Raw genomic sequence first — 23,391 nt, forward strand, 5'->3', positions numbered from 1 at the left:
ATGAAAAGGTTTTTGCTGCCTGCTTGTTTTGGCACATGGCAAAGCTGCAAACTCACCCCCAAGGTTCTCACCAACAACAGAGGTTGTTCAATACCAGAAGGAGTCTTGGAGATGCCACAGGCACAGGGTGCCCAGAGAAGCTGTGGCTGCCCCATCCCTGGCAGTGTTCAAGGCCAGGTTGGACACAGGGGCTTGGGGCAAGTCCATGGGACTGGATAATGGACTTCTAAACTGAATTTTGTAAGCACCTGTCTCAAGCTGTGTAATGTAACTGGAGGCAAGAGAGACATGCTTGTTTGCAAGGCACCATAAACATGTAGCAGCACTGGAGTACACTTCCTATGGCTACTGAGACCCCAGTGCCACCCCTTCAACAAAATGCCCCATCCTCTGCCTGCTGGAGGAGACAAGAGGACACCACAATCTCCAGCTCACCCAACTCACAGCACCCCTCCCACAAGCCAAAAATGAGGCTGACCATGGTGTAGCCAACCTGTCCTCAAGAAAGTGGACCAAAACCACCAGCTGATTTCATGCAGACCAACCAAGAGCAGTGAGACAGCAGGATCTTCCTCAAAGCCACACTGAGCTGCAGTTGAGCTGGTGACCTCCAAGCTGAACCTTCAAGCCTCTGCCAGATTGGGAATCAGTGCCAGGTTTTGCATTACAATAAGACCATTTGAAAACAATTCCTCATTACAACTGAAGTGTAGAAATCCACTTTATGCTCTCTGTACACACACTTGTTTCTGACCTCACAAGACCTTGCTCCGGCACCAAAGAAGAACCCAATGAACTGACATTTCAACACTTTCTTTTACCCTCAAGTATAAACATGCAGCTGCTGAGAAAACGCAGTGATGCTCTGACCTGACACAACCAGTCCTGTTGAGGGATCATTCCTGGGCTGTATCACTGACTGGAATTACCAGGGCTTTGCCAGCAGCTTAATGAGATGGAAACTCACGCTCCCACTGCCAGGATTTGTTTGTCGGGGTATAAACTATTTGGATGCCCCAAATATTTTGCTTCTGTGTTATAAAACAGGTGTGAGGAGGTGCATCTCCATCCACGGAGCTGCTGCTCAGGGAAGCACAGACATTTGGCCAGCACCATCAATGACAGATTTGAATTCCTGGCGTGCTGGATGTGCACAGGCAGAATCTGTCCATTGGCTCCTCCTTACCTCAGTTGTTTTTAGAATGGTTTGGGTTGGAAGGAACCTGAAAGCTCATCCAGTTCCAACCCCTGCCACGGGCAGGGACACCTTCCACTAGAGCAGCTTGCTCCAAGCCCTGTGTCCAACCTGGCCTTGAACACTGTCAGGGATGGGGCAGCCTTAAAGCAGCTCCCAGTACCTAAAGGGGCTCCAGGAAACCTGGAGAGGGGCTTGGGACAAGGGCCTGTAGGGACAGGCCAAGGGGAATGGCTTGAACCTGCCAGAGGGGAGACTGAGATGAGCTCTTAGGCAGAAGCTCTTCCCTGTGAGGGTGCTGAGGCGCTGGCACAGGGTGCCCAGAGAAGCTGTGGCTGCCCCATCCCTGGCAGTGTTCAAGGCCAGGTTGGACACAGGGGCTTGGAGCAAGCTGCTCCAGTGGAAGGTGTCCCTGCTTGTGGCAGGGGTTGGAGCTGGATGAGCTTTAAGGTCCCTTCCATCACAAACCAGGGTGGGATTCTCCAGGACTTCCCAGGCTGCCTTACACCACCAAGAGCATCAGCAGGACAGCAAAAGTGCAGTGCTGGTGGGAACTGAGGCAATCTTATTGACACATGCCAAAGGCAAAGCAGAGAACCTATACCACCCAAACTATCTTGTATGGTACCTGTGAGACTGAAGGCAGGAATTTCTGCATAAGATCCTGGTCTCTGATGCTCAACTGTCCATACACCATCACAGGAGTCATCAGCACTGATGGAGGATCAAGATGTGGAAAATGGTATTCAGGAGTAGTGACAGGGTCTACAAATGTAATTTTTTGTGAGCATATTTTACCATAAAAAAGTAACAAATTTCATTCCATTAACTTTATTTCAAGCTTAGCTTAAATTAGAGATACTGGGCTCGAGGGAAACTGCTGTAATTATTAAATGGGAAATAAAACCTGCTGAACAGAGTCGCTGCAGTGACTGAAGCCTCAACATTTAACTAAAACTGGTAACAGGCAAATGAAGAACCATCTCGAAACGCGCTGCCCAGTGTTTTGTGTGCTTTGGTAGTTGTTTACCCATTCACATGCATAAAGAAGGTTAATTTTTCTCTTCCTAAAATCAATGCTACCCAGGGTAAGAAATCAGTTTGTTCAATGAGACAAGTATATTCAAGAAGAAAAAGGAGTAAAAGCGTGAACATTGTCAGAGCACTGTGGTGGAAAACTACAGCAAGGCCAAGCAGGTGCTGTCAGATACAGGCAGCAGGGATGGTGATGCTACAGTCAGCGTGGGTGCAGGGCTCCCTGTGTCTCTAAATACCTACCTCTCCTTTCTGTGTACAGCTTCACACATGAGGGGTGCCTTGGGTGGAGAAATGGATGCAGGGATGACAGCAGAGATCAGGTTAAGGAGCTGTTCCTGCCTCTGTGCTTCTCCATCGCACAGCCCCGAACCATTTCAGCTCTGTGAAGGATCCCGGGATGCCCTCCCAGATCTGCTAAAATAATTTGTTTCATGGCTGCCGTATTTTTTTCTGGGAAGGATCCTCAAGTTTGCTGCCTTTTCTCTCCACCTCTAAGCAGATCTCCTGGCAAAAACCATCAGTTCTGGGAAGTGGATGGCTCCACGATGAGATCAAGTTTAATACAACTTCTATCTATGAAGGGGAAGGAGAAAGGAGTAGGGAATGCTCAGAAGGACAGAAACCTGGATGCATCAGCTTGTTCACGCATCCAACCATGGCACAAGCACTGACACACTTAAGTATGTGCCCAGGCTCAAACAGGAGGTAGATGTTTAGGCTGACACAAGTGATCTCAAGCTTGGCTTGAAGGTTTTTCAGTGCTTCCTGCTCTGTGATAGTTCAGGAGGGGGAATGCACTGAAAAAACGTTCCTGAGGATGAGTTTCTCAGCACAGCATCAAGTACGGCATGATCGTCACCATGGGAAGGTGCTCCATCAGCATCTGGAGTGTGAAGAGGGAAGCAAACAGCAGAAGGAAAGCAAAGCACTAGAAAGAATTTCTGGCTGGAATTTGCTGCTTTCAATCCTCGTGTGAACACGGGCTGTGTGCTGCAGAACACCATGCTCACACCGCGGAAGCAAAATGGGCACAAGGCTTCCATCCAACTTGGGTTTAATGGCAGAGAAGATAGATCCGCTCTTTGAGAAGAATCCCAGTTGTTGATGTCTATTTTGTCTGGCGATGGAGCACAGCATTCCTCCTTCCTTCTTGCCAACAGCACTGGAAGTACGGTGTACTTTAAAGTAATTACAGTAGCTCATCCCGGAAATGGCTGCATTTCAAACTAGGCAGGAGACACACAAGTGGGGAGTGCTTCCCTGAGGAAGGTTTAACCTGCTTCAGACCTCGGGATGAAAAGATGCTCTCCCAGACAAACCATCGCTGTTTGCTTCCTATACCTGTCTAGTTTGTCTCCCCTTAGCCTACCTAACCTTGCCAGCAGCTCCACACTGGCAAATCCAGGGAAGCACAACCCCGGCACAGCAGCCATGGGCAGGAGCTGCCTTCCTACAAAGGCTTGATCCAGGCTTTTTCTTGTTGAGCTGATGTTTCTCTGACTCCTCAGGAAAACTGGCTAACGTTTGGCTGTGCCAACCTGTACCCCTCTAAATCCACAGCCTGGGTTCTGCAGTAGGCCTGGAAGCGTTCAGTACTCTGATTATCAGGAGAACAGCCACAATTATCCAAATAAAACTATTACTATATTGGGCCTTAGATCATAAATAGAACTTAATGGATTTTATTACATCCCAGGAAGCGAGAGCTACAGAAGGAAAAGTATTGAGACGTGTGCATTGCTGCTACCTATCAATTTCTCCTCAACACTCAGCACTTAAGAAATACCCCAAGAAACACACTGCTCCCACAGCCTAACTATTTCCAGTTCCCCTCTGAGCTCTTCCCTTTTAGCCAACTCGCATGGTACGTTTTAGCAGCTGAAAATTAAAGGGTCACAATATTGAGCTTTCAGGTATCAAGTTCACAATGGAAATAACAGCTGACACAGAAAGGGCACTGCTGAGCGCCGCGGGAATAATTCTGTTGCCTCGGAGCTGGAAGCAGCTCCCTTACACAAAGTTTGTTATTTAACTCAGTGAGAAATGAAAGAAAATGCCACAGCCATGGATTTATTCCTTGCACAGCCTCTTTCAAATCATACTCCAAAACCAGAGCTGTATTAGCACTGAGTCTTAACTTCTGGCTGCAGCATCCTCTTTAATCCAAATAACTCCATTTCAAGTGAATGCAGGGATGGCCATGGCCTAAGTGGGGGCTGCTTGTCCTTCAAGCCGGTACAAGCTCTTCTGCTGGAGCCCAACTTCCAGAAACTTCACAGGAGCCAAACACAACTGAATGTGTCAGGTCCAACAGCCAGGAATGAGCAATTCAGGATGTCCAGCAGTCACCAGGCAAGTGACCTCATGGAGAAGTGCAGGAACAAGGAGGGCTTCTTTGGGGCCATGGAAAGGCAGCCAGATGTGCCTGCTTCCCATTTACCCTCCTCACCTCACCCAGGAAAAGCTGTGTTGCCACCCTGGGGACTCCCCACTTGGCCCCGCTCTGCGGTGACAGCCCAGGCCTGCTGCTATCTCCCAAACAGATGCATTTATTCTCTTGAGAGCCTCCCACGTCTTATCTAGCCGGCGGTTTCCAAACGCTGGTCGCCAAGTCCAGCTCAAACCGCTCGAAACTCTTTTAGGCAACTATTCCTGGAAGCGCTTTGGCTTGGGGAGCGAGCAGCAGGGTCCCCCCCGCGCTGCCCTGCGATGGGATGGGGATGGAAAGCACCTCCCGCACCGCGCTCCGGTGCTGCTGTAAACAGGCCCTGGCACAGCAATGGATGTACGGTTTAGAGAGATCCCTTGCTTGAAGCAAATTTGCCTCTCAACACATGGCCAAACTCTCACGCAATAAATTAACTATTTGGCAGCCACTGAACTAGCTCTGGAGCCAAACCAATTAGGGTTTAATGTGATCCCAATTTCCTATTTCTGAGACGGGGGTCGGGGTGGGGAGGAGGCAGAAAGGGGAAGAAGAGGGAGGGTGAAGTAAATCCCTGCCGGGTTTATAAATCCTGTGCCAATCATCCCAGCTAAACCTGTCACCCACAGCTCTAACTATGGACTTGCACTCGTGGGCTCCGAGGGCCGCTGTGGGAACGGGCGCGTTGGACGCAGCCAGCCCGACTCCCCACATGTGTTTTCCATACTTGGGAAATTCAATCATTTAAAAAATATTTACCAAGCTTTGTCTTTAATTAGAAAAACATGAGGACGGATAAGGCAAGTTATTGTTTCTAAGCTAGAAATGTCAGAGATCCTCATATGTCAGAAGATAAAGCCCATAACCGACCCACGGACGTGCTGCCAGAGTGAAGGCAAATGGTTCGAAGGTTTTTTCCATCTCTCCTCCATGTACAGTGTTTTACAGTCAGTGGTTCCTCGGCCCCCACCAAACCTAATCAGGGAGGAGGAGGGGGAGGGAAGATTCCTGCCTGCAGATCTGCTAGACAGGGTGTTTTAATGCAAAAGAGCTTGCCCAACAGGGGAGGGGAGGAAGATGGGAGCCATTTGACTGCTTTGTGTTTTAACATCCTGACTCCAGGCCCTCCCCTGCACATGCAATTACCTGCCATCACCTAAGATAAGCAAATTAATCTCATCCGCACCTGGAAATGCCACAGGCTGAGAAATACCCATCCTTTAAAAAGTGTTACATCCAGTTTCTGTTTAAGCAAGACCCACCCAAGAGCCTTCTGCTCCCAAGAGCCTAGCCACAAAATACTGTATCCCACAGTACTCACGTAGGAAAAGAAAGCTGACTGTGCTCCGAGCAGGCAACCACGAGCATCTGCCTGGCCTGGACCATATGTGACCATACAGATGTACCCCATACTACAGCCCCTCTTCCATCGCCATTTGCTCAAGCACCTCCAGCCAGATGCAAAGAGTGTCTGCAGGCAGGATGCACAACAACTTCAGAAGTATAAAGCAAACATGTGTTGGCTAGCAGACACAAAAGATAGCCCAGATGTAATGAGTTATTTGGCTTAGCCTTTGTGTGCTCACCACTCGGAAGTCTTTGCTGGCGTCAGCAGCGTCCCTGCATGAGCTCCCCAGCGCTGCCGCCAGCCCCGTCCAACAAGTGCCGGTGACTGCTCATCCCAGACCAGTCCCTGGCCAGCCCAGCCTATTCCCACACACACCAACCATGTACAGCCTCCCCGTTCTCTTTCCGTTATGATTTTATACCTCCTTCTCCTCCTCCTGTTGCCTCCTGTCAGAAGTGCTGTGATAAAATGCATGTGGAAAGCCAGGTGGGAGCATCCCTGGTGACATAATTGGAAGAATTTGCTGCTACAGCAACTAGGCGCACTATTAAGTGACAGACCAATTCCCAAGAGATCATGAGGATTAAACACAGTTGAGGGAGAAGCTGGTATCAATGCTAACAAACTGGTGTGTCTATCGAGTCCACTCAGAGACAAACAGAAGTAGTTCTGCAAGCAATCACTAAGTATTCATCTGATTATTATATGATACCCACAAGAAGAACCCATTCAAAACCATTCTGTAATAACTCAAAAAGCTTCAAAGTGTCTCCTATGGACATGCCATTTATCTTCTGAAAATATCCTTGTAAGCCAAGGTTGAGGGCTATTATCAGCTACTATCTTAAATACCAACATAAATCTACACCAGAGAAAATCCCTGCCTGAAGAGTCTGCTCCTTTACATTATATATACCAAGACTGCAAAGCACGCCTTTGAGGAAAACGTAGGTGCAGATTTTGACCTCAAAGTCCAATTGCCGAGTAAGTTACCACTTGCAGAAGTTGTGCTTTTCTCTAGAAGAACATGAAATGGAGTAAAGAACATTTTAGCTGTGCTCTAAGGTCAGGGTTGATTAACCTGGAGTGTACAAACACAGCTTACATGATGACCATGACCTCTTGATAATGGAATCAAACAAGGGTGTGCACACATGTGAAATATGGGAGGGATGGGAAGATGACAGGGACAATGCAGAAGTTTCCTGCCCCAGACACTGGCTGGACAAGTGCCCTCAGGAGGGTGGGTTTCCATCTGGAAGAGGTCCAGGTAGATGGCCAGCCTGGGTGGAAGCACTGCCTCCAGGACTTGCTCCATCAGAGACACATTCACTTCTCACCTTCCTGAGTTTTACAGCTGCCTCCTTCTTCTGAAGTTAGAGTCTACCTCCGATTCTTGCCAGCAGAAGTGAAACCCAAGCAGTCTTCCCCCCCTCTCCAGTGGTTTATGGCAACATCTCAAGGTAGCTGCAAAGCTTTGGCAGCTCAGCCTGATGGAAACTACTCAGCTCACTATTCCACTCCAGTCCCGCTTTCAAGCGTCAACTGCACGAGCTCTACCTGAAGTACATGCTCTTTTCTATCCACAGAGAAGCTGCAAATCAAAAAACTTCTCTTTTCTCTGACTGATTTAGAAAGCCAGTTTATTTCACCCTCCCGAACACTGGTGCAAGGGAAGAGTTAACACCTTAAGCCTTTTACTTTACAGCATAGGAAAACCAAGACTAAGTTCCTGAAAGACCCATTTTAATTTCTGCCCATTGGAAGTACCCATGTAATACAAGCATGCTCATGAGAGTTAGTGTGTGCCTTAAACGAATATGGAACATCCCAAAGTTTCAAAGCAGCCCCACATTTCTTCTTTCTTTCTCGATCATTAGTTTCACACTGAGCACTGAACCACTTCTCTGTAACACACACCCAAAGGAATCAAGCAACCTCCTGACACTACCAGCAACTGTATTAGAGTAGACACAGAGCAGAAATCCCCGGGCTGATAACCAAAGCAATGCATATCATTTGTGCTTCTGAAAATTATCAGTTTACAGCTGACGATTCACTTTCTTGAGACCAAAGATAAGATTCAACAGTGTTCTTGGGCAAACACTAGGCCCAAGAACCAAGTGATCCAGCTTTCAGCCTGTTCAATAAACAGCACTACCAGGACACTGTTACCTGTTCTAGCTATAAACTGCCGAAGGCTGTAACCCATATTTATGTGCTTATCCTTAGAAAACAGCTGTATGGCTCACTCACTAGCACTTCACTAGTGGATGCTGAACCGCAGGCATATTAAAAGTGCATAAGAAATGATGCTGTGGGTGCTGCTGAATCACTCGAAGCATCACAGGCATTTGTCACCCTCTCCTGCCAGGAGCTATGGCCTTCGCTGTACCTGCTGGCCTAAGGTCAGTGCAAGCACTTCAGACGTGTCAGCAGGACCCAGATGAAAAGCCCTAATCTCAGACATGGTTAAATACTGTAAACCTGAGCACCTACATATACATTTATCTCTTCCTGCCACGATTCAGACAGAAACAAACAACTTTCCCAAGGTTGCAGAAAGTTTCACACCTGAGAGTGGAACTGGTTTCACATACCCACTGTGAGGCTACGGCTTTAGGCACAACATCACTGTCTCCTTTAGCTTCAGTTATTTTTAAGCAGGACTTCAAAGGCCTGTCTCTCCTCCCAGTGCTTCAAGAGAACCAGGGAATCTCACCAGTCTCTGCATACACCATGAGCAGACACAGTGAGTGGGATCTGTTTCATCTAACCTCCTTGTTGCCAAAGCCTAAGCCAGCTATCCCGGGCTCCCCTTGCAGTCAGTGAAAAAGCCCAGGCACCTCCAGCATGTAATTTGTCTCATCCAGAGAGAGATGCCCAAGACTGGGAAGATGAATCACCACCAGAAGCGCCTGTTTCTCCATTGCCACTGCAAAGGGAGCTTGGAGAAAGGAGATCAGACACAGAGGGCTGACTTCTGGACAAGGAGGTTAAAGCAGATGGTCTTACCCAACCTCCTTCTGTGGGGCCTTTTCTTCAAGGCAGACAAAAGGAAGAGACCTCCCTGGCAGGGAGATTAGGAGCTCATCAACCAGGGACCAGTGTTCTGCAAACCCAGGGGATGTTAACACTTGCCCACCATTGTGCCCTCCTCCCGCTGCAGCCGCCTGGGCCACTGACTGTTTCAAGGCCACATGCTTTGACGTGCCTTAAGGGATAGAACCTCTGAACATCTCCACACATTTTGCACTAAGCAGCGCGATACAGTATTCATCCACCCTCTGCAATTTCCACCACTTGGTAATTCCTTCTCAGTACCGGGAATTCAGCTTTCAGGGTGGTTTCCACATTAGCGTCAGCATCTATCTTTACATTGCTTCCCTATGAGCAATCACACTTCATTTCAAAATTCCCTCATTCCCTCTGAGCTTTGGGATGTGCTTTTAACCACTTTTCTCCTGTCACTGAACTATGACTTATCAACAGGCTGTGACTGTGCAAATGGCCCATCCAGGCTGTCAGCCTGGACATCCCATTGTCCACAGCCATTGCGGCTCCGTTTGGTACCTCTCTCCTCAGCCCAGGACCGTCCATTCCAGACTGTGGACAAGCAAATGCTGTGCACGTGAGCACAGGTGAGAAGAATGGTCAGGAGTTCATGATGGTGTGAGGCACAGGCTAACTGACCATCTACCCTGCTCTCCTGTCAACCTCATCGTTTGGAGTGCAACTCTTCTGGTAATAAACCTCCTGTGTTGGGAAATTAATGAAAACTCCAGTTATTCACCTCCCCGAGCCAAAACAGCAGAGGATGCTACGACAAACAAGCTTCATGTACACACACACACACTGCCCATCCGAGTGCACGTTATGGGTCTGGCGACAGCCGAACCCACTGTCCTGCTCCTCCTAAGCAATGGGCTGACCGTGGGGCTGCAGGCAACAGCCCTGCCCCACGCCGGATCACAGAGCCCCATCCAGCGCGGAAACCAAACACACACCCGCGGGGCTGGGTTCGCAGATGGGGGTTCCCCGAGGCTGCCCAAGGCTTTGTGGGCAATGAACCGAATGTAGGAACACTCACGGACCGACACCAGCACTGCAGTTAACACACACACACACACACGTGTGCGCCGGCGGAGCCCCCCTGCAACCCCTAGGGGCTGAGTCCCGGTCCCCCGCGCCGGCTCCCTCGCGCCGCCTCCCGCCGCCCGAGGCCCGGCCAGGCCGAGGCTTCCCCGCCGCCGCCCGGCCCCGTTCCCGGCCCCGCTAGGCCCTTCGCCCCCGTCCGAGCGGCGCCGAGCGGGCCGGCGCCTCCCTCCGCGCCGCGGCTCTTACACTGGCAGCCGCCCGGGATCCCCACCATCGCCCGGCTCCTCGGCGCCTCCTCCCGCTCCCCGCCGCGGCCCCACCGGCCCGGCCCGGCCCTTCGCCGTGACGCTACGGGGGGCGCGGCCTACCCGGCCCGCCCAGGCAAGGCCGCGGGAGGCTGGGTCCGGGGCTCCCTAGCGGAGCGGGGGGCGAGGCTTTGATGCCGCGCTTTGTAGATGGATTTAGTGATGGCTTTTCAGCCTAACTGGGGCTTGTGGCAGCCCCCCCCATCGTCTCACCGACTGCACTGCGGCTTCCCCACTGTGTTACAGCACCTGAGGCTGCTCTGCGCTCTGAGGTAACTGGAGTGTCCGAGCTGCCTCATGGCATTCCCCGCAGCCCCACGCCTCGAAGGGGTGGTTTCTGTCAGGTAGCCGGGCTGTCCTGGCGGTTCTGGAGGTGCAGGGCAAGTGACAGAGAGAATCATGGTTTGGGTTGGCAGGGATGCTGGAAATCATCCAGGGACCTCTTGCACTGTGATGAGGTTGCGCTAAGCCTCATCCAACCTTCATGCCCCCACAACTTCTCTGGTAACCAGTGTCTCACCAAAACTGTCTTCCTTAAATCCAGTCTAAACTGACCCTCTTCCAGTTTAAACCTCTGCCCTTCGTCCTGTCACTTACAAGCCTTGGTAACAAGTCTCTCTCCATCGTTCTTAGAAGCCTTTGTCTATTGAAAGGCTGCAGTAAGGAAGAATGGGACTTTTCCCAAGGACCAACTAACTCCATGGTCCTCCTTCTGTGGAAAGGGGGGGACCTGAAAAACCTTGCTACAAGCTCTCGTGCTTGGGTTTGGCTTTGTTGGCCAGGGAGCTCTGTGTGTCAGGAGATCTCCTGTGAGCTGCTGCCTTTCCACAGCTGGCCACAGGAAATCCCCTTTAGGTTTACATGGACAAAATGACAGGAGCGCCCATCCAGCCTCATCATCCTTGTTTTAGCTTTGTGGCTTTGCCTCTCCCCCCGCGAGGCACCGGCGCTTCCCTGCACCATTCTGTCTGCCAGAGCCTGCATCCCGCACACAGCTCTTATCTCCTGCCACGCTGGCTGCAGCTTGGCTCTGGCCTGTGTTTGCCACCGCTCCATTTCAGTGTCATCTGCAGCCTTGCTGTGGCCAGGTCTGCGCTGGTGAAGCAGAAGAGGCTGTTGTGTGGGGTGCTGATAAGAGCTTGGTTTTAATATAGCTGGTCTGCAAAGCCTATGAAGCCCCAAAGAGAGCATCAGGCTGGGCTCCACCGAAGGCTTCACCAGCATGATAGGAGCAGCTCCCAAGCTGCCTGGCCATGCTCCCCATTCACAGCCTGCCATCTCCCTGACATTCACCCATGCTGGAGCATGGAGGGGGAGATAGGAACTGCTATGCTGATTGCATGGGGCTGTTGCTGCCCTGCTCTGTGTCCTAGTCTTCATGGGCACCACGACCCTGGTGCGAAGTGTCATTGCTTGGAATGGGGAGGAGGTGAGGAGGGCTGGGACCACAAAGCCCAGCCCTGAAGTGTGCTGGGGAAAGCTGTGAAGCAAATGTATTTTTTGTCTTCCTTTCTGTACAACAGCTTTGGTGTTGCCGAGGTACAGCCATGGTGGGCACAAAACAGCTTCATCACAAGGCCTGCATTGATGCTTTGTTTCTAAAGATGAAACAGCTGCAGAGGGAAACCCCAAAGAGGAGAAGATTGTGTTAAATAACACTCGTAATACCTGCAGAGTGGCAGGAGGGGGTACATGCAGGGCTGGATCTTGCAGAGCTCAATGCTCATGAAACGCATAGGAGCTCAGGACAGCAGATTTGGGGACATTTCCATAGTTACATGTGACTTCCCCACAGAAGGAAGCTCATGTTTTAGATGTGGCCATCCTGCTGCTCCTCCAGCAAGTCTCTCCTACAGAAACAGGGAGGTGTGAGCAGGGAATGGGCTCTCTGTGCTCCTTCTCAGGAGTGGTGCCAGGGTTGTGGGCGAGACCTGGTGCATGGGCATGGTCCTGTAGGGAGGATGAGCTCCAGATCCAGATTGTCTGGGAGCAGAGGGACCATGTCACCCTTGAGCACCCCTTCCCCACCCCAGTGCCCCAGGTTTTAAGCCATACAGTGATCTGAGCTTGTCTCATGCTCTCTGGAGCTGGGCTAGAGCTTGGGAAACATCAACAGCTATGAGACAAGGGGGTCAGTTGCAGTTCTTGCTCTGTCGGTACATTGGTACACAGAGCAGGGTTTATTTGCTCTAAGAGAAAAAACCCCACCAGCCTTTATGAGTGTGGATTTATGTTCTGTGTCCAGCAGAGCAACACCTGTTCTCTCAGCTGATGTTTTTGTATGTCCTTGAAACAGGCTTGTGCATTAGAGAACACATTCTGTGGGCACGTGGACTTCAATTGAAACCCTCTTCTTTTTATCTGGAACAAGAAAAAGACTTCTCAGCCCAGTGCAGTATGGGGCACACACATCCTAGAGAGGTAAATATGTATGTCTCAATCTATATACATAGATCATACCTGACTGCATCCAGTTTTGCAAACAGCATTTTAGGACTATAAATACCCCTCCTCACCCATACCCAACCACTGATGTAAAGCACCCTTCTGGATTTGATCCTCTTTTCGCTCACTGTGCTACTTCCAGCTTCTGCTCCAGGTTCTGAAAAGGTCCTACCAAAGGAAACCTTCATTGCGTGGCCTTGAGTCCTCCTCTGCATAAATAAAGCACCAACATGGCAGAGGTGGGAAGCTCAGTCTCTGGGAGCAGCACTTTGCAACCTTGCTCCTGTTCTTCCCAAAGCGGGGTTTGTGTGAGCCTGCACCTCAAGGGAGGCCCTTGTACAGCAGGGTTTGGAGCAAGGTGGATCACCGCCAGGTCTGAGGTGCTGAGGTACCTCTTCCATCTCTGTCCCTGGCGAGGGAGCTGAGAGCAGCTGAAGGTTGTTCTCCTCTCTGCAGACCCATGTTAAAAGGAGGGAGCAGGATGCTGAGCTGGAGGGCTCATAGGAACGGGGAGATCTCAGTTGATGACCATGGCCCTAGGCTGCAACATGCTCTTTTGGTCAAAGACCATGCCCATTCTTGCTCCCCACATCTGAGCTCCTTCAGCCTTTTCCTACCTCTTCATCACCCCTTCGCTGTCCCCTCCCAGGTCCCACACCAGCTGAGTCCTTCCATTTCCTTTACAGGGGACACAAATCTGGTGGCAGGGATTAACAGGTCTGACCAAAGAACAGCGAGCGTAAGAGCAAGAGGGAACGTTATTTGGAAATCTTTCATCTCACAGGCATGTGTAGCTCTAAAAATGATGGAGAAAGAGTAATTACTGTCATAAAACTGAGTGGGAAATGAGATAAAGGGTTTATCTCACAGCACAGGTCATGGCAGAGTAATCTGCCCCCTTCCTTCCCTGAGAACTGGCTTTCAAAACAGGGCAGAATGGGAAGTTCAGGACAGGCATCATTAACACGGGCGAGAACCGAGTGAGAGCAGCTGGGCAGGTGGTGCCAGGAGGGGAGGCCAGAGCTTGGTGGAGTTTCCCAAGGTCACTCGTGGTGTCCAGTCCATGTTTCTTCTGGCACCACGTGAGTCCACAAAGGCAGATCAGCATTGCCTGGAGCAGCAGAACGGGACCTCACTGAGCAAGAACTGCTGGAGCAGAGGAAGAGTGGGATGAGCCCTGTTGACCAGGTTGGAAGCTGAGCACACAGCAGCTATTGAGCCCAAAGAAGCAATAATTGTGTGATAGGATCTGGGGACATTGTTTGTCACACAGGGCCCTTTCTTCAAACATGAATGTTTGAACGTGGGAGTGTCCAGCCTAGCTCAGAAACTGTAATGCTGCCCCTGAAACCATCTCAGATCTTCCTTATTTGTATATTCAAGCTGATGGATGACTGCTGCAGCCATAAAGATGGTGATACACTCTTGAATATCAAATTTGTTTTCCAAAGGCCATCTGGCTGCATTTCTATATTGTTTGAGAAAGCAGTGACACCAGCAGTGCTGTGTTGCCCCCAAAATGCCTTGTGCTGGGAGAGGAAACAGCTGGAGGGGCTGAAAAGGGACGTGTGGGCATTCACTAGTCAGGGCTGTGTTTCACGGATGTGCATCACTTTGTGAGATCTCTCAGCTCTTCATTGAGATGAAGAAACATTGGTCAGCATCATAGGAGAGAGTAAGAGGGTCCTTTCCTCTGTTGATCTGCTCCTCCAGGTCACCTCTGGTCGGGCACTCACAACCTTGTGCAGCTCAAGGTATCAGCTCTGTGTTTTCCAGCAGTGCATGCAAACCATGATGTCCTCTGCCAGGGTCCACAGCCCTGCTTCCTGTGGGCAGCAGGAGATCTCAGTGCCGGCAGGATCAGGCCAAAGTTACAGAGCCAACAAGTCAAAGGCGAGTTGTCAGACCCTTTCCTGGCTCCACTGCATGGCAAGAGCTGAGGAAATCCCAGCCCTTGCGCTGATTTGGACCTGTCAGAGGATGATGCTTCCCAGGTTGCTTGCTTTTGGCTTCTGCCGTGCTCTTGGGAGCAGGGACACCACCCAGTCGTGGGGTTGCCAGAGCCACGGTGTGTTCTGGTGGTGTTTGGGGACCTGCAGCGACAAAACTGCTCAAACTTTTAACTTGCCATCTCAAACCACCTCCTTTGCTTGCTTCAGAGCAGCGCTCAGCTGTGCCCGTGCCGAGCCGCGCAGGCTGCCTGCCATCTGGCATGAGCAGGACCAAGTAGAGTTAAATAAATGTTAAATACACACTAACACCATGTGACACCAGCAAAAGGCAGTGACTTCAAGCTTGAAGAGTCTGCTTGTGTAAACAGCATCCTGAAATTAATATTTACCTTTGAAAACAAACATATATTTGGGGTGTTTCATAGTCTTTCTGCCTAGCAGATGCCAAGAACAACAGCTTGGTACTGCAGGGAATTGGCTTGACAGCTCAGGGGACAGCAAACTCCCACCAGTCTCCAGACTGCGAGGTCAGAGCCGGTCCCTCTCTTTTCAAGCAGATAAATTCACACAAGCCCCAGATTAATCTTTGCTCAGGGGCTGAGACCTCTAATGAGGAGCAGGAGCCGCTCCGGCGGCAGTGGGGATTCCAGCAGCAGATGGGCTGGAGGATGAGGGGTTTGGGGGTGCTCGGAGCAGAGCCTTGTGCACAGGGGCTCTGGGAAGGCAGGAGGGCTGTCCCGTAGTGCATCACCACCAGCCTAGACACTGTGCTCCAGCTCCAGCCTGAGGAGTGAATCCCATAACTGTTGTACAGATTGCAGCCAAGGCCCCCATCAGAGCACAACCAGGCTTGGGATGGGGCTCTCTGCGCACCACAGGGTGCCCCTGGTTTCTGCTGCTCCTCGAGGAAGAGCTGTCATGGCCATCTCCATCCTCATGTGAGCACTCAGCACTTTTCTGGGGTTTGCTATAGTGTTTTTGTCACTTCTTTGTAATTTTTGGAATATGTGTGACCAACACAGACACAAAGCGAAGGTTAGCTGCCCCCCTGAAGGTGCTGGGGATCTCAGTAAAGAGAGGTTGAGTGGGGCAGGGGTAGGAGCCCCGTTCCAGCTTTAATAAGCTATTTTTTGCAGTTGTCTGAAGCAGCAGGAGCTTTAGGTGCCTCTTACTGCTCAGCACTTCTGCCATCATCCACTGACTTTATTTCATCGCTCTGCTCCTAACGCACCTCCTTGGCTTTGTCTCTGGCACTTTCATCATTCAGCCAGGCTGGATGTGATTCCGGGCAGCCTGCTCTAGATGAAGATGTCCCTGCTCATTGCAGGGAGTTGGGCTAGATGAGCTTTAAGATCCCTTCCAACCCAAACCATTCCATGATTCTATGATCATCCTCCTCCCAGCTGGGGATGGCTCTTCCTGATTGTCTGTGAATCCATCCCTCCAGGACACACTGATCCTATGAGCATCACACCCCGTGTGAGGAGACATGGGGCTGCCAGCTGCTACTCACCCGCTGGGCAGCTGCTGGCTTGGGATGACAAAGTGACACCCGGGTTCGGAGGCAAAGTAAACCCATTAATGCAGCAGCATGTGGCTGGGAGCGGGTGGGCCGGGCAGGAGGATGTGGGCAGGTTCTATTACCCCTGTAAAAGAAAACCCAACAATGACACCGGCACGGCTGTGAGTGGGGCAGTGTGGGGGGAGGTGACAGGGACAGACTAAACACATGAACCCCAAAAGTGACATCAAGCCAAGTGCACCAAACCGCATGAGCTATAGGATGCTTGAAGGGCTGCACCAACCTGGGGTGCTCAGTGCTTCCAGAGTGCCCATGCTGGAGAAAATAGTGTATTTGAGTAAGAAGTCATGCTGAATACATCTTTCTTTTGAAATCTAAACCTCTTTGCACTGAAACTGCTGACAGTGCATGGCAGGGCTTGCAGTTGCAATGATTTAAAACATGACAGCGATTGGTAAGTGATGCTCTGCCGTGCCCAAGTCAAAGGGGGAACCTGCAGCTCATTGCAGGAGACCGGGGCTGGGGGAGGCACAAACAAGCTTTGACAGCGCTGGGCTGTTTCTGACTTCGCTTCCTCCCCTCAGTTCAGCTGCTGAGGAGGTCAGCCAGAGTTGAGCTGGGAAAGCTGGGGAGGTTTCCATCGAGTCACAGCTCCAGGCTAATGCTGGAGGGTGCGCTCAGGTCACTGGGAGGTCTGTGGGGACGAGGGATGGGGATGCGATGCCATCACCCTCCCGCTTCCTGGGGTGAGTCCAGCTCCTGAGGGGGTGTCCAAAACACACTCGTGCCTCCTCTCTGCATCCCCTTACTAATTAAAACCAATTGGTTATGATGTTTGGTGCATGGTAATCAAATACCAGTTTTCCCTAAATAGTGGTTGATATAAATAAGACAAACCCTGAATCTCTGCTATGAAAATTAATGGGCTAGTTGTATTATATATGAAAACTTAGAAACTGAGGCTCCAAATAGAGACTCAAATAATCCTCTCTGAACTGGAAAGAAAAGAAATCCTGGAGCTTTGATGAAGAGTCATGCCCTAGCATGAAGATGTTTTCAGAGCTGGAGACGGGAGCTGGTCTTTCCTCAGGGAAGTAACTGCAGAGCTTGGGTAGGGAAGATGGTTTAGAGCAAGTTTCCTGCCTGCTGATTTCAGTCACACACTGTAACGGCTCTGCCCTGCCCATTTCCACCTTGACAAAGGGTTTTGTGTGAGGATTCTAAGAAATGTTTCTATAGAGGAAATATTTCTATAAGGATATATATAAAACTTTATATAAGAATAAATAAAACATCTATATAAGAAGATATAAAAAAATCTTATGTCTGTGTAAATATGAATATATCTAAAACCCCAGGGCAGGGGGTTGCAATTGGATGAGTTTTAAGGTCCCTTCCAACCCAAAGCAGTCTGAGATTCTATAAATACAAATATGTAAATGTAAAAAAAGATGCATAATACATATAATAAAATAAATACATAGAAGAAATATTTCATTTCTTATCTGAACAAAACCAGAGAGCAGCAATTCTGTTATGGGCAGTGAGGGCTGGAAATGATGGAAGTGAGGGAAGGTTTACTCTGAGGGTGGGAATGATTCCCCCGGGGCCATGTGCCTCCCCACCAGCACCTCCATCCTCCCTGAACACAGCTGGTGGGATCACACAGGACAACTGCCCTGTTGGATGTGGGGCTCCCAGTTGCCCCGACAGTGTCTGCGACTGCTCTGTGCAGCGAGCTGGAGATGCCCTGCAGAGGGGCATGCTGGCTTGTGGATGCTCTGCCCAACGCTTGGCGCATGCCCTGGCCCCAGCTCCATTCCTGGCCACCTTCCCATGGAGATTGTTTTCCTAGAAAGCTCTCCCTGCTGCCATCTGGCCGGTCCCAGAGCACCCGCTGCTCCCTGGCCCTGGCTTCAGAGATGCCTGAAGCCTGGAGCTGATAGCCCAGCAGTGCCGGGACTCCTTCCATCCCAGCACTGGGGCTGCTGAGCCCGAAATGAGACCAGCAGGGTCTGGGTCTGCAGGTGTGTGTGTCTATGGGTGTGAAACAACACGAGTGTGCTCCTGCTGCCCTGCCACATCGCCCGGCTCTGTCCAGCCCTGCTGCCGGGTGGTTATAACTTGTTATGGCTTAATTTTATATGTTTTGGAGGAAAGAATACTCCAGGAACATTAGGGAATTAAAACTAGGTGTAACATCTGAGCCTGGAATGCAGCCTTCTGTCCTGAACACCGCCTGCCTCAGATCCCCTGGGCTGGGGCTCACTGCCCTGGGCTGCCTGGTGATGTGGCACAGGGTGGCTCCAGCGCAGGGGATGTTCCAGCTCAACAATGCCCTGTGTTAATTTGGATGGAAATTTGTTTTGGAAAAGATAAGGGAACAAGTGTGTGATGTGTTCGTTCCAAACTCAGCCTTTGGTGTATGTGATAAGCCACAGAGCTGGGGATCAGCAGAAATTGAAATGAATTTCACTGTTACCAACTTTAAACAAAAATAAAAAGCCATTAACTGGCACATTTGGAAATGTCATGTTTTTTCCAGCTGTTCAGCACAAAAACCAATCTGGAAGTGTCAGTATTTGAGCCCCCATCAGCCCTGTGAGCCTGGACGGCTCCTGAGGCTTTGGTGATCCCCAACGAACTGGATCCCCATTTATTTTGGCTTCCTTGGAGAGGCCCCGGCTGCACATCACGTTTTCTCCACGAGGACATCAGCCCTGTTGACATCTCCCAATGGTGTCTGGGGCTCTGCCCCAAGGGCCATGAGTGTGAGGAGGGTGTTTTGGCAGTTCTGCTCATGGCTGGACCACTGGCCCTGGCCACTGATGCCGTCCCTGCCATGGGATCATGCACGTCCTGGCCGAGCCAGACCGAGCAGCAGCACAGGGTGCCCTGGGAGCAGGCAGCTCACATGGGGAGTGGTGGAGACCACAAAGCCCATATCAGCAATGATTTCCTGACAAACACTGCGGCTCATTGTCTGTTCTCATTTATAAACTGCTCCACACCAGCCATCTGATATCCATTATTACAATTACAAACAACCCACAGTAACTCTCCAGCTGGTCAGCTCCATCCTAACAGCACTGCAGCCATTCAAGGATGCCATATGGTACCAGAGTTTCCAAAGCAGCATTGTCAATCAGCCTTATTAATCTCTGAGTTCATTTCTTTTCCTTTTAGGGATATATATATATATATTTATTTTTTCTTTCTGTATAAGACAGAGGCACCTCTCTGGTCTTAATTTGGAAGATGCAGCTTGACAGACTAATTGAAACATCTACATCTACAAGGCAGCTGGCAGGGAAAGGAAGAGCCTGAACTCTGCAAGCAGCCCCCTGAGTAATGGTGCTCATGCAAGACCTCCAAGTGTGTCTTACCATATATACCACAGTGCGTGCCACGAGAATATTAAAACCCCATTAGATCCGGAGTGCCAGCCATGGCTAGCTCTTTGACTGCAGATGGAGAGCTGCTAACGGCCACTTCCCTTCAATCTCTTCATCTCCTTTGAGCTGTATTTATTTTTACCCCATCATTTTGAAGCCTCCGGGTGTTATTGCTGGAGCTGGTTGCAGATGCTGAGATGCTGCTGGCTCTACCTGTGCACATCCCCAAGTGCTCTCTGACCAGGTCTGTGCTGCTGCCATTGGGTGGATCCTTCCTTTGCGGTGATTTATGGGGAAAGAGACACTTTCATGCTGGCCACTTCCACGTGGCACCACTGCAGTTGCCTGCATCGTGTCTCTGTCACCCTGTCATTGTGGCTGGTGGTGAGGTGTCTTGTCCAAGTGCAGGTGCTGGATGTGACTGCTCCCAGCCCTGCAACACATCAGATCATAGCACCTCAAGCTACTCTAAGGGAGGTTTAGACTGGATATTAGGAACAATTCCTTCCCCAGAGGGTGCTCAGGCATTGGAACAGGCTGCCCAGGGCAGGGCTGGAGTCACCGTCCCTGGAAGCGTTCATGAGGCCTCAGTGCCACGGGTTAGTGGTGGCCTTGGCAGTGCTGGGGCAATAGATGGACTTGATGATCTTAAACCTCTTTTCCAACCTTGCTCATTCTGTGATTCTATGACTGAGCACTGCATCTTCTGCACTTACAGCAGCTGGCTGCAGGGACCCGTGTGGGTTAGTTTTTGCTTTGCTTTTGCATTTTAAAGCAAACCCAGCAATCACTGAGGGATGGTTTCTTTTCTTGGGCTGGATTTTACGCTTCTGAAACACTCAGCCCCAGCTAAAGCTCAGCATCAGAGCTCCAGCAGGAGCTTCCTTCCCTGGGGTGGAATAGAGGTGATGGGAGGAGTGGAGAAGGGGACACCTCAGTGTGAGCCACCAGCAGCATGGCACCCTCATGGTGTCCCTGCTTTCACGTTTGGTCTCTCCCTGCTTGACTACGTGGTGTTTTTGTGCCAGAGCAGAAGCCGCCTGTCAGGCTATGGGTGCCTGGGGCAGCATCCCTGGAAGCTCTGGGCTGTGGTACGCAGAGCTGCTTGGTGCATGGTTTCCCTCCAGGCTGCAATGCATGGCCAGGGAAATAGGAAGCAGGCTGAGAAGCGAGAGGACACGCAGGAGCTGTGTGAGATGTGGCGGGTGAGGGCAGCATGTTTCGGGTGCTGTGCATTATGCAGATTGCCTGGGATTATGTAAAACCTCTTTGTTCATCCTTCCTGTCGAGGGTAAAGAGCTCTGTGGGGATGGGACAGGCCAGGGGGAGGATCTGCAGTGCACAGATGGTGACACTGGGCTCCAGCCACCGGAGGAGGATGTGTCCTGCCTGTCCTGCTGTCCCTACGGGCATTTCTCACATTGCTTTTAGCTCTTTGGAGCCAAGTCCCAGCCTTGAGGAGTCCGGCGAGGATCCAGTACAAGCTACAGCCTAGCCCAGCTCTGCCAGGGGCTTCACTCACTCAGAGCCATGGCCAATGTCCACCTCTGGAGGGGAGTGCTGGGGCTGTATGAGCCATCCCTGGTGGTGCTCAAGGCCAGGCTGGATGGGGCTTGGAGCAAGCTGCTCTAGTGGAAGGTGTCCCTGCCTGTGGCAGGGGTTGGAGCTGGATGAGCTTTAAGGTCCCTTCCCACACAAACCAGGCTGGGATTCTATTCTATGATTCTATGACTGAAGGAGAAGAAAGAACCATGTAGGCAGAGGAAGTTATAAGAGCAGAAAGTCATGCTGGCTTGGCTTCCCCTCCAATATGCAGAAAAGATGGTGTCAGCAGTGAGTCAGCTGGGGAGGGATGTGAAATCATAATTGAAGAATGCTGAGAAAACAGCAAAATCCCACAGAAAAAAAAGTGTGGGGAAAAAAACCCAACACCCCTCAAGCAAAAGCAACAGGGATGGAGCAGAGCCAGAGCCTCGGCGCTGGGCAGACATGAAAGAGGACGGGTTTAGCAACTGGGCACTCTTCAGGGCACGATGCAGAATTGCATCAGGGCTGCGGAAAAGGCAAAGCAAGCCCAGAGCTTTCTGCTGCAGAACAAAGGGCTGCATGTCCCTGCAGCAGCACTGGAGAGACCCACATGAGATCCGGGAGACTCCCCCAGTGCATTCCCAACCCACAGGGAATGTGGTGGCCACGAGGGTTCCTTTGAACAAGTGTCATCGGGAATGTGGGGAACAACAGAGCTGCAGAGGGCCAGGCTCTGCTCAGCGCCTGGCTCCCAGCACCACCACATCCTGAAGGACAAGCTCCTTTGTGCCACATTAGCTCAGCACCAGCACTTCATGCAGCGTGTCCTGCTCTGGGTGAGTGCTGGGATCACCCACAGCCATCCCTGCCACACTGCAAGGGCTCTGAGCACGGGCTGGGCAGGGGAAGCCTCTGCCTTAGCACCCCTCCTGCCATTGCCGTTGCAGTTTATGCTCAGATCAGTAGAGGGAAGAGTATTTGCCTTTTCCCAGAGTCCCTGAGGATGCTGGAAGAGGAGAAGTCCCCTCTGCAGGCTGCTCTGCCCTGGGGTTGTGCCTGGAACTGCCTGCACCAGGGATGGGTTGGGAAGCAGGCAAGCACCCATGCAACACCCTCAGCCCCACAGCACGGTGCTGAGGTCAGTGTTTGCTCCAGAGCCTGGCCTGCACCAGCTTTCCAAGAAACTCTGGAGCAGGAAAACCCCCTCAAACAGCCCAACAACCCAACCTCATGTTTTCATTTGCAGCTGGAGCAAGGCCAGATGTTGCAACGGGACATGTTGAAAATGGAGCTGTTGTCCCATAGCCAGCACCCATTGAATGGCTCCTGCCCGGCCACCACCGTGCCCAGGAGGGGAGAGCTGCTGCCCAGAGAGGTTTGGGGCTGAGCCTGGGCCCCACTGATTCCCCATTGAGGTGACACCGAGGGGACGGGTGGCCCCTCCTGCGGGCTGCGAGCCCAACTTTGCTTTGAAAACTCTCCAGTGCTTTGTTCTCCCCCTGATACAATCCATTTGGAGCAAATGCAGTCTCAGAGCATCTTGCCAAGCCCGCAAGCTTTGGGGAGGCTGCTGCGAAGCATTAGCGGCAGATAAGGCCTCCTCGGGGAGGGATGACTGGTGGGGGAGGCGGCGCTGGTGGAGCCTTGCCTCTTCTTGTCCCTGGCCTGGGACTCTGCTGACCATGCAGAGGAGCCTGAGGGACCTGCACCAGCCAGGGGATGCCGGCCTCTGCCTTTGGTCCTTTACCTAACAGGCTTCAGGGCCTGCCCCTGCACACTGCTGCTCCTTGCATCCCTCCAATGATGGTCCCCTGCCTGCCCCAGCATCCCTCAGCAAACTGGGGAGCAAGGGGCATGAGGCAGTGGGGCTGGGATGGAGCCGCTGTGCTGGGGGTCCTGGTCCTGAGGCCCAGCAGTGTGGGAGCCAAAGCTGGACTCACCGCATCTGCAATCACAGGAGTGTGGGAGCTTTTCAAGCCCTTGGAAGGAAATTAGAATCATAGAATAGAATCCCAGCCTGGTTTGGGTTGGAAGGGACCTTAAAGCTCATCCAGCTCCAACCCCTGCCACAGGCAGGGACACCTTCCACTGGAGCAGCTTGCTCCAAGCCCCTGTGTCCAACCTGGCCTTGAACACTGCCA

At 51.4% G+C, this 23,391-nt stretch overlaps 1 protein-coding gene and 1 long non-coding RNA gene across 4 annotated transcripts in view; one reads left to right on the forward strand and one right to left on the reverse strand.

The window, feature by feature from the left end:
* CBFA2T2 (CBFA2/RUNX1 partner transcriptional co-repressor 2) overlaps nucleotides 1-10,445 on the reverse strand; it is a 61,767-nt gene extending 51,322 nt beyond the window's left edge. For all 3 annotated transcript variants that reach the window (XM_080628203.1, XM_080628204.1, XM_080628202.1), the window contains exon 1: nucleotides 10,351-10,445. In XM_080628203.1, coding sequence (XP_080484329.1) covers nucleotides 10,351-10,378 — 28 coding nt within the window. In that variant the 5' untranslated portion in view covers nucleotides 10,379-10,445. The remainder of the gene's footprint in view (nucleotides 1-10,350) is intronic.
* A 137-nt stretch (nucleotides 10,446-10,582) lies between these two features.
* On the forward strand, nucleotides 10,583-22,706 carry LOC308226328. Its single transcript, XR_013957876.1, has 3 exons — nucleotides 10,583-10,681; nucleotides 12,706-12,830; nucleotides 22,497-22,706. It is a non-coding gene; the product is annotated as an uncharacterized lncRNA (long non-coding RNA).
* Nucleotides 22,707-23,391: the final 685 nt, after the last annotated feature.

This window comes from Psittacula echo (genome assembly GCF_963264785.1).
Source record: "Psittacula echo genome assembly, chromosome: 12".
NCBI lineage: Eukaryota > Metazoa > Chordata > Aves > Psittaciformes > Psittacidae > Psittacula > Psittacula echo.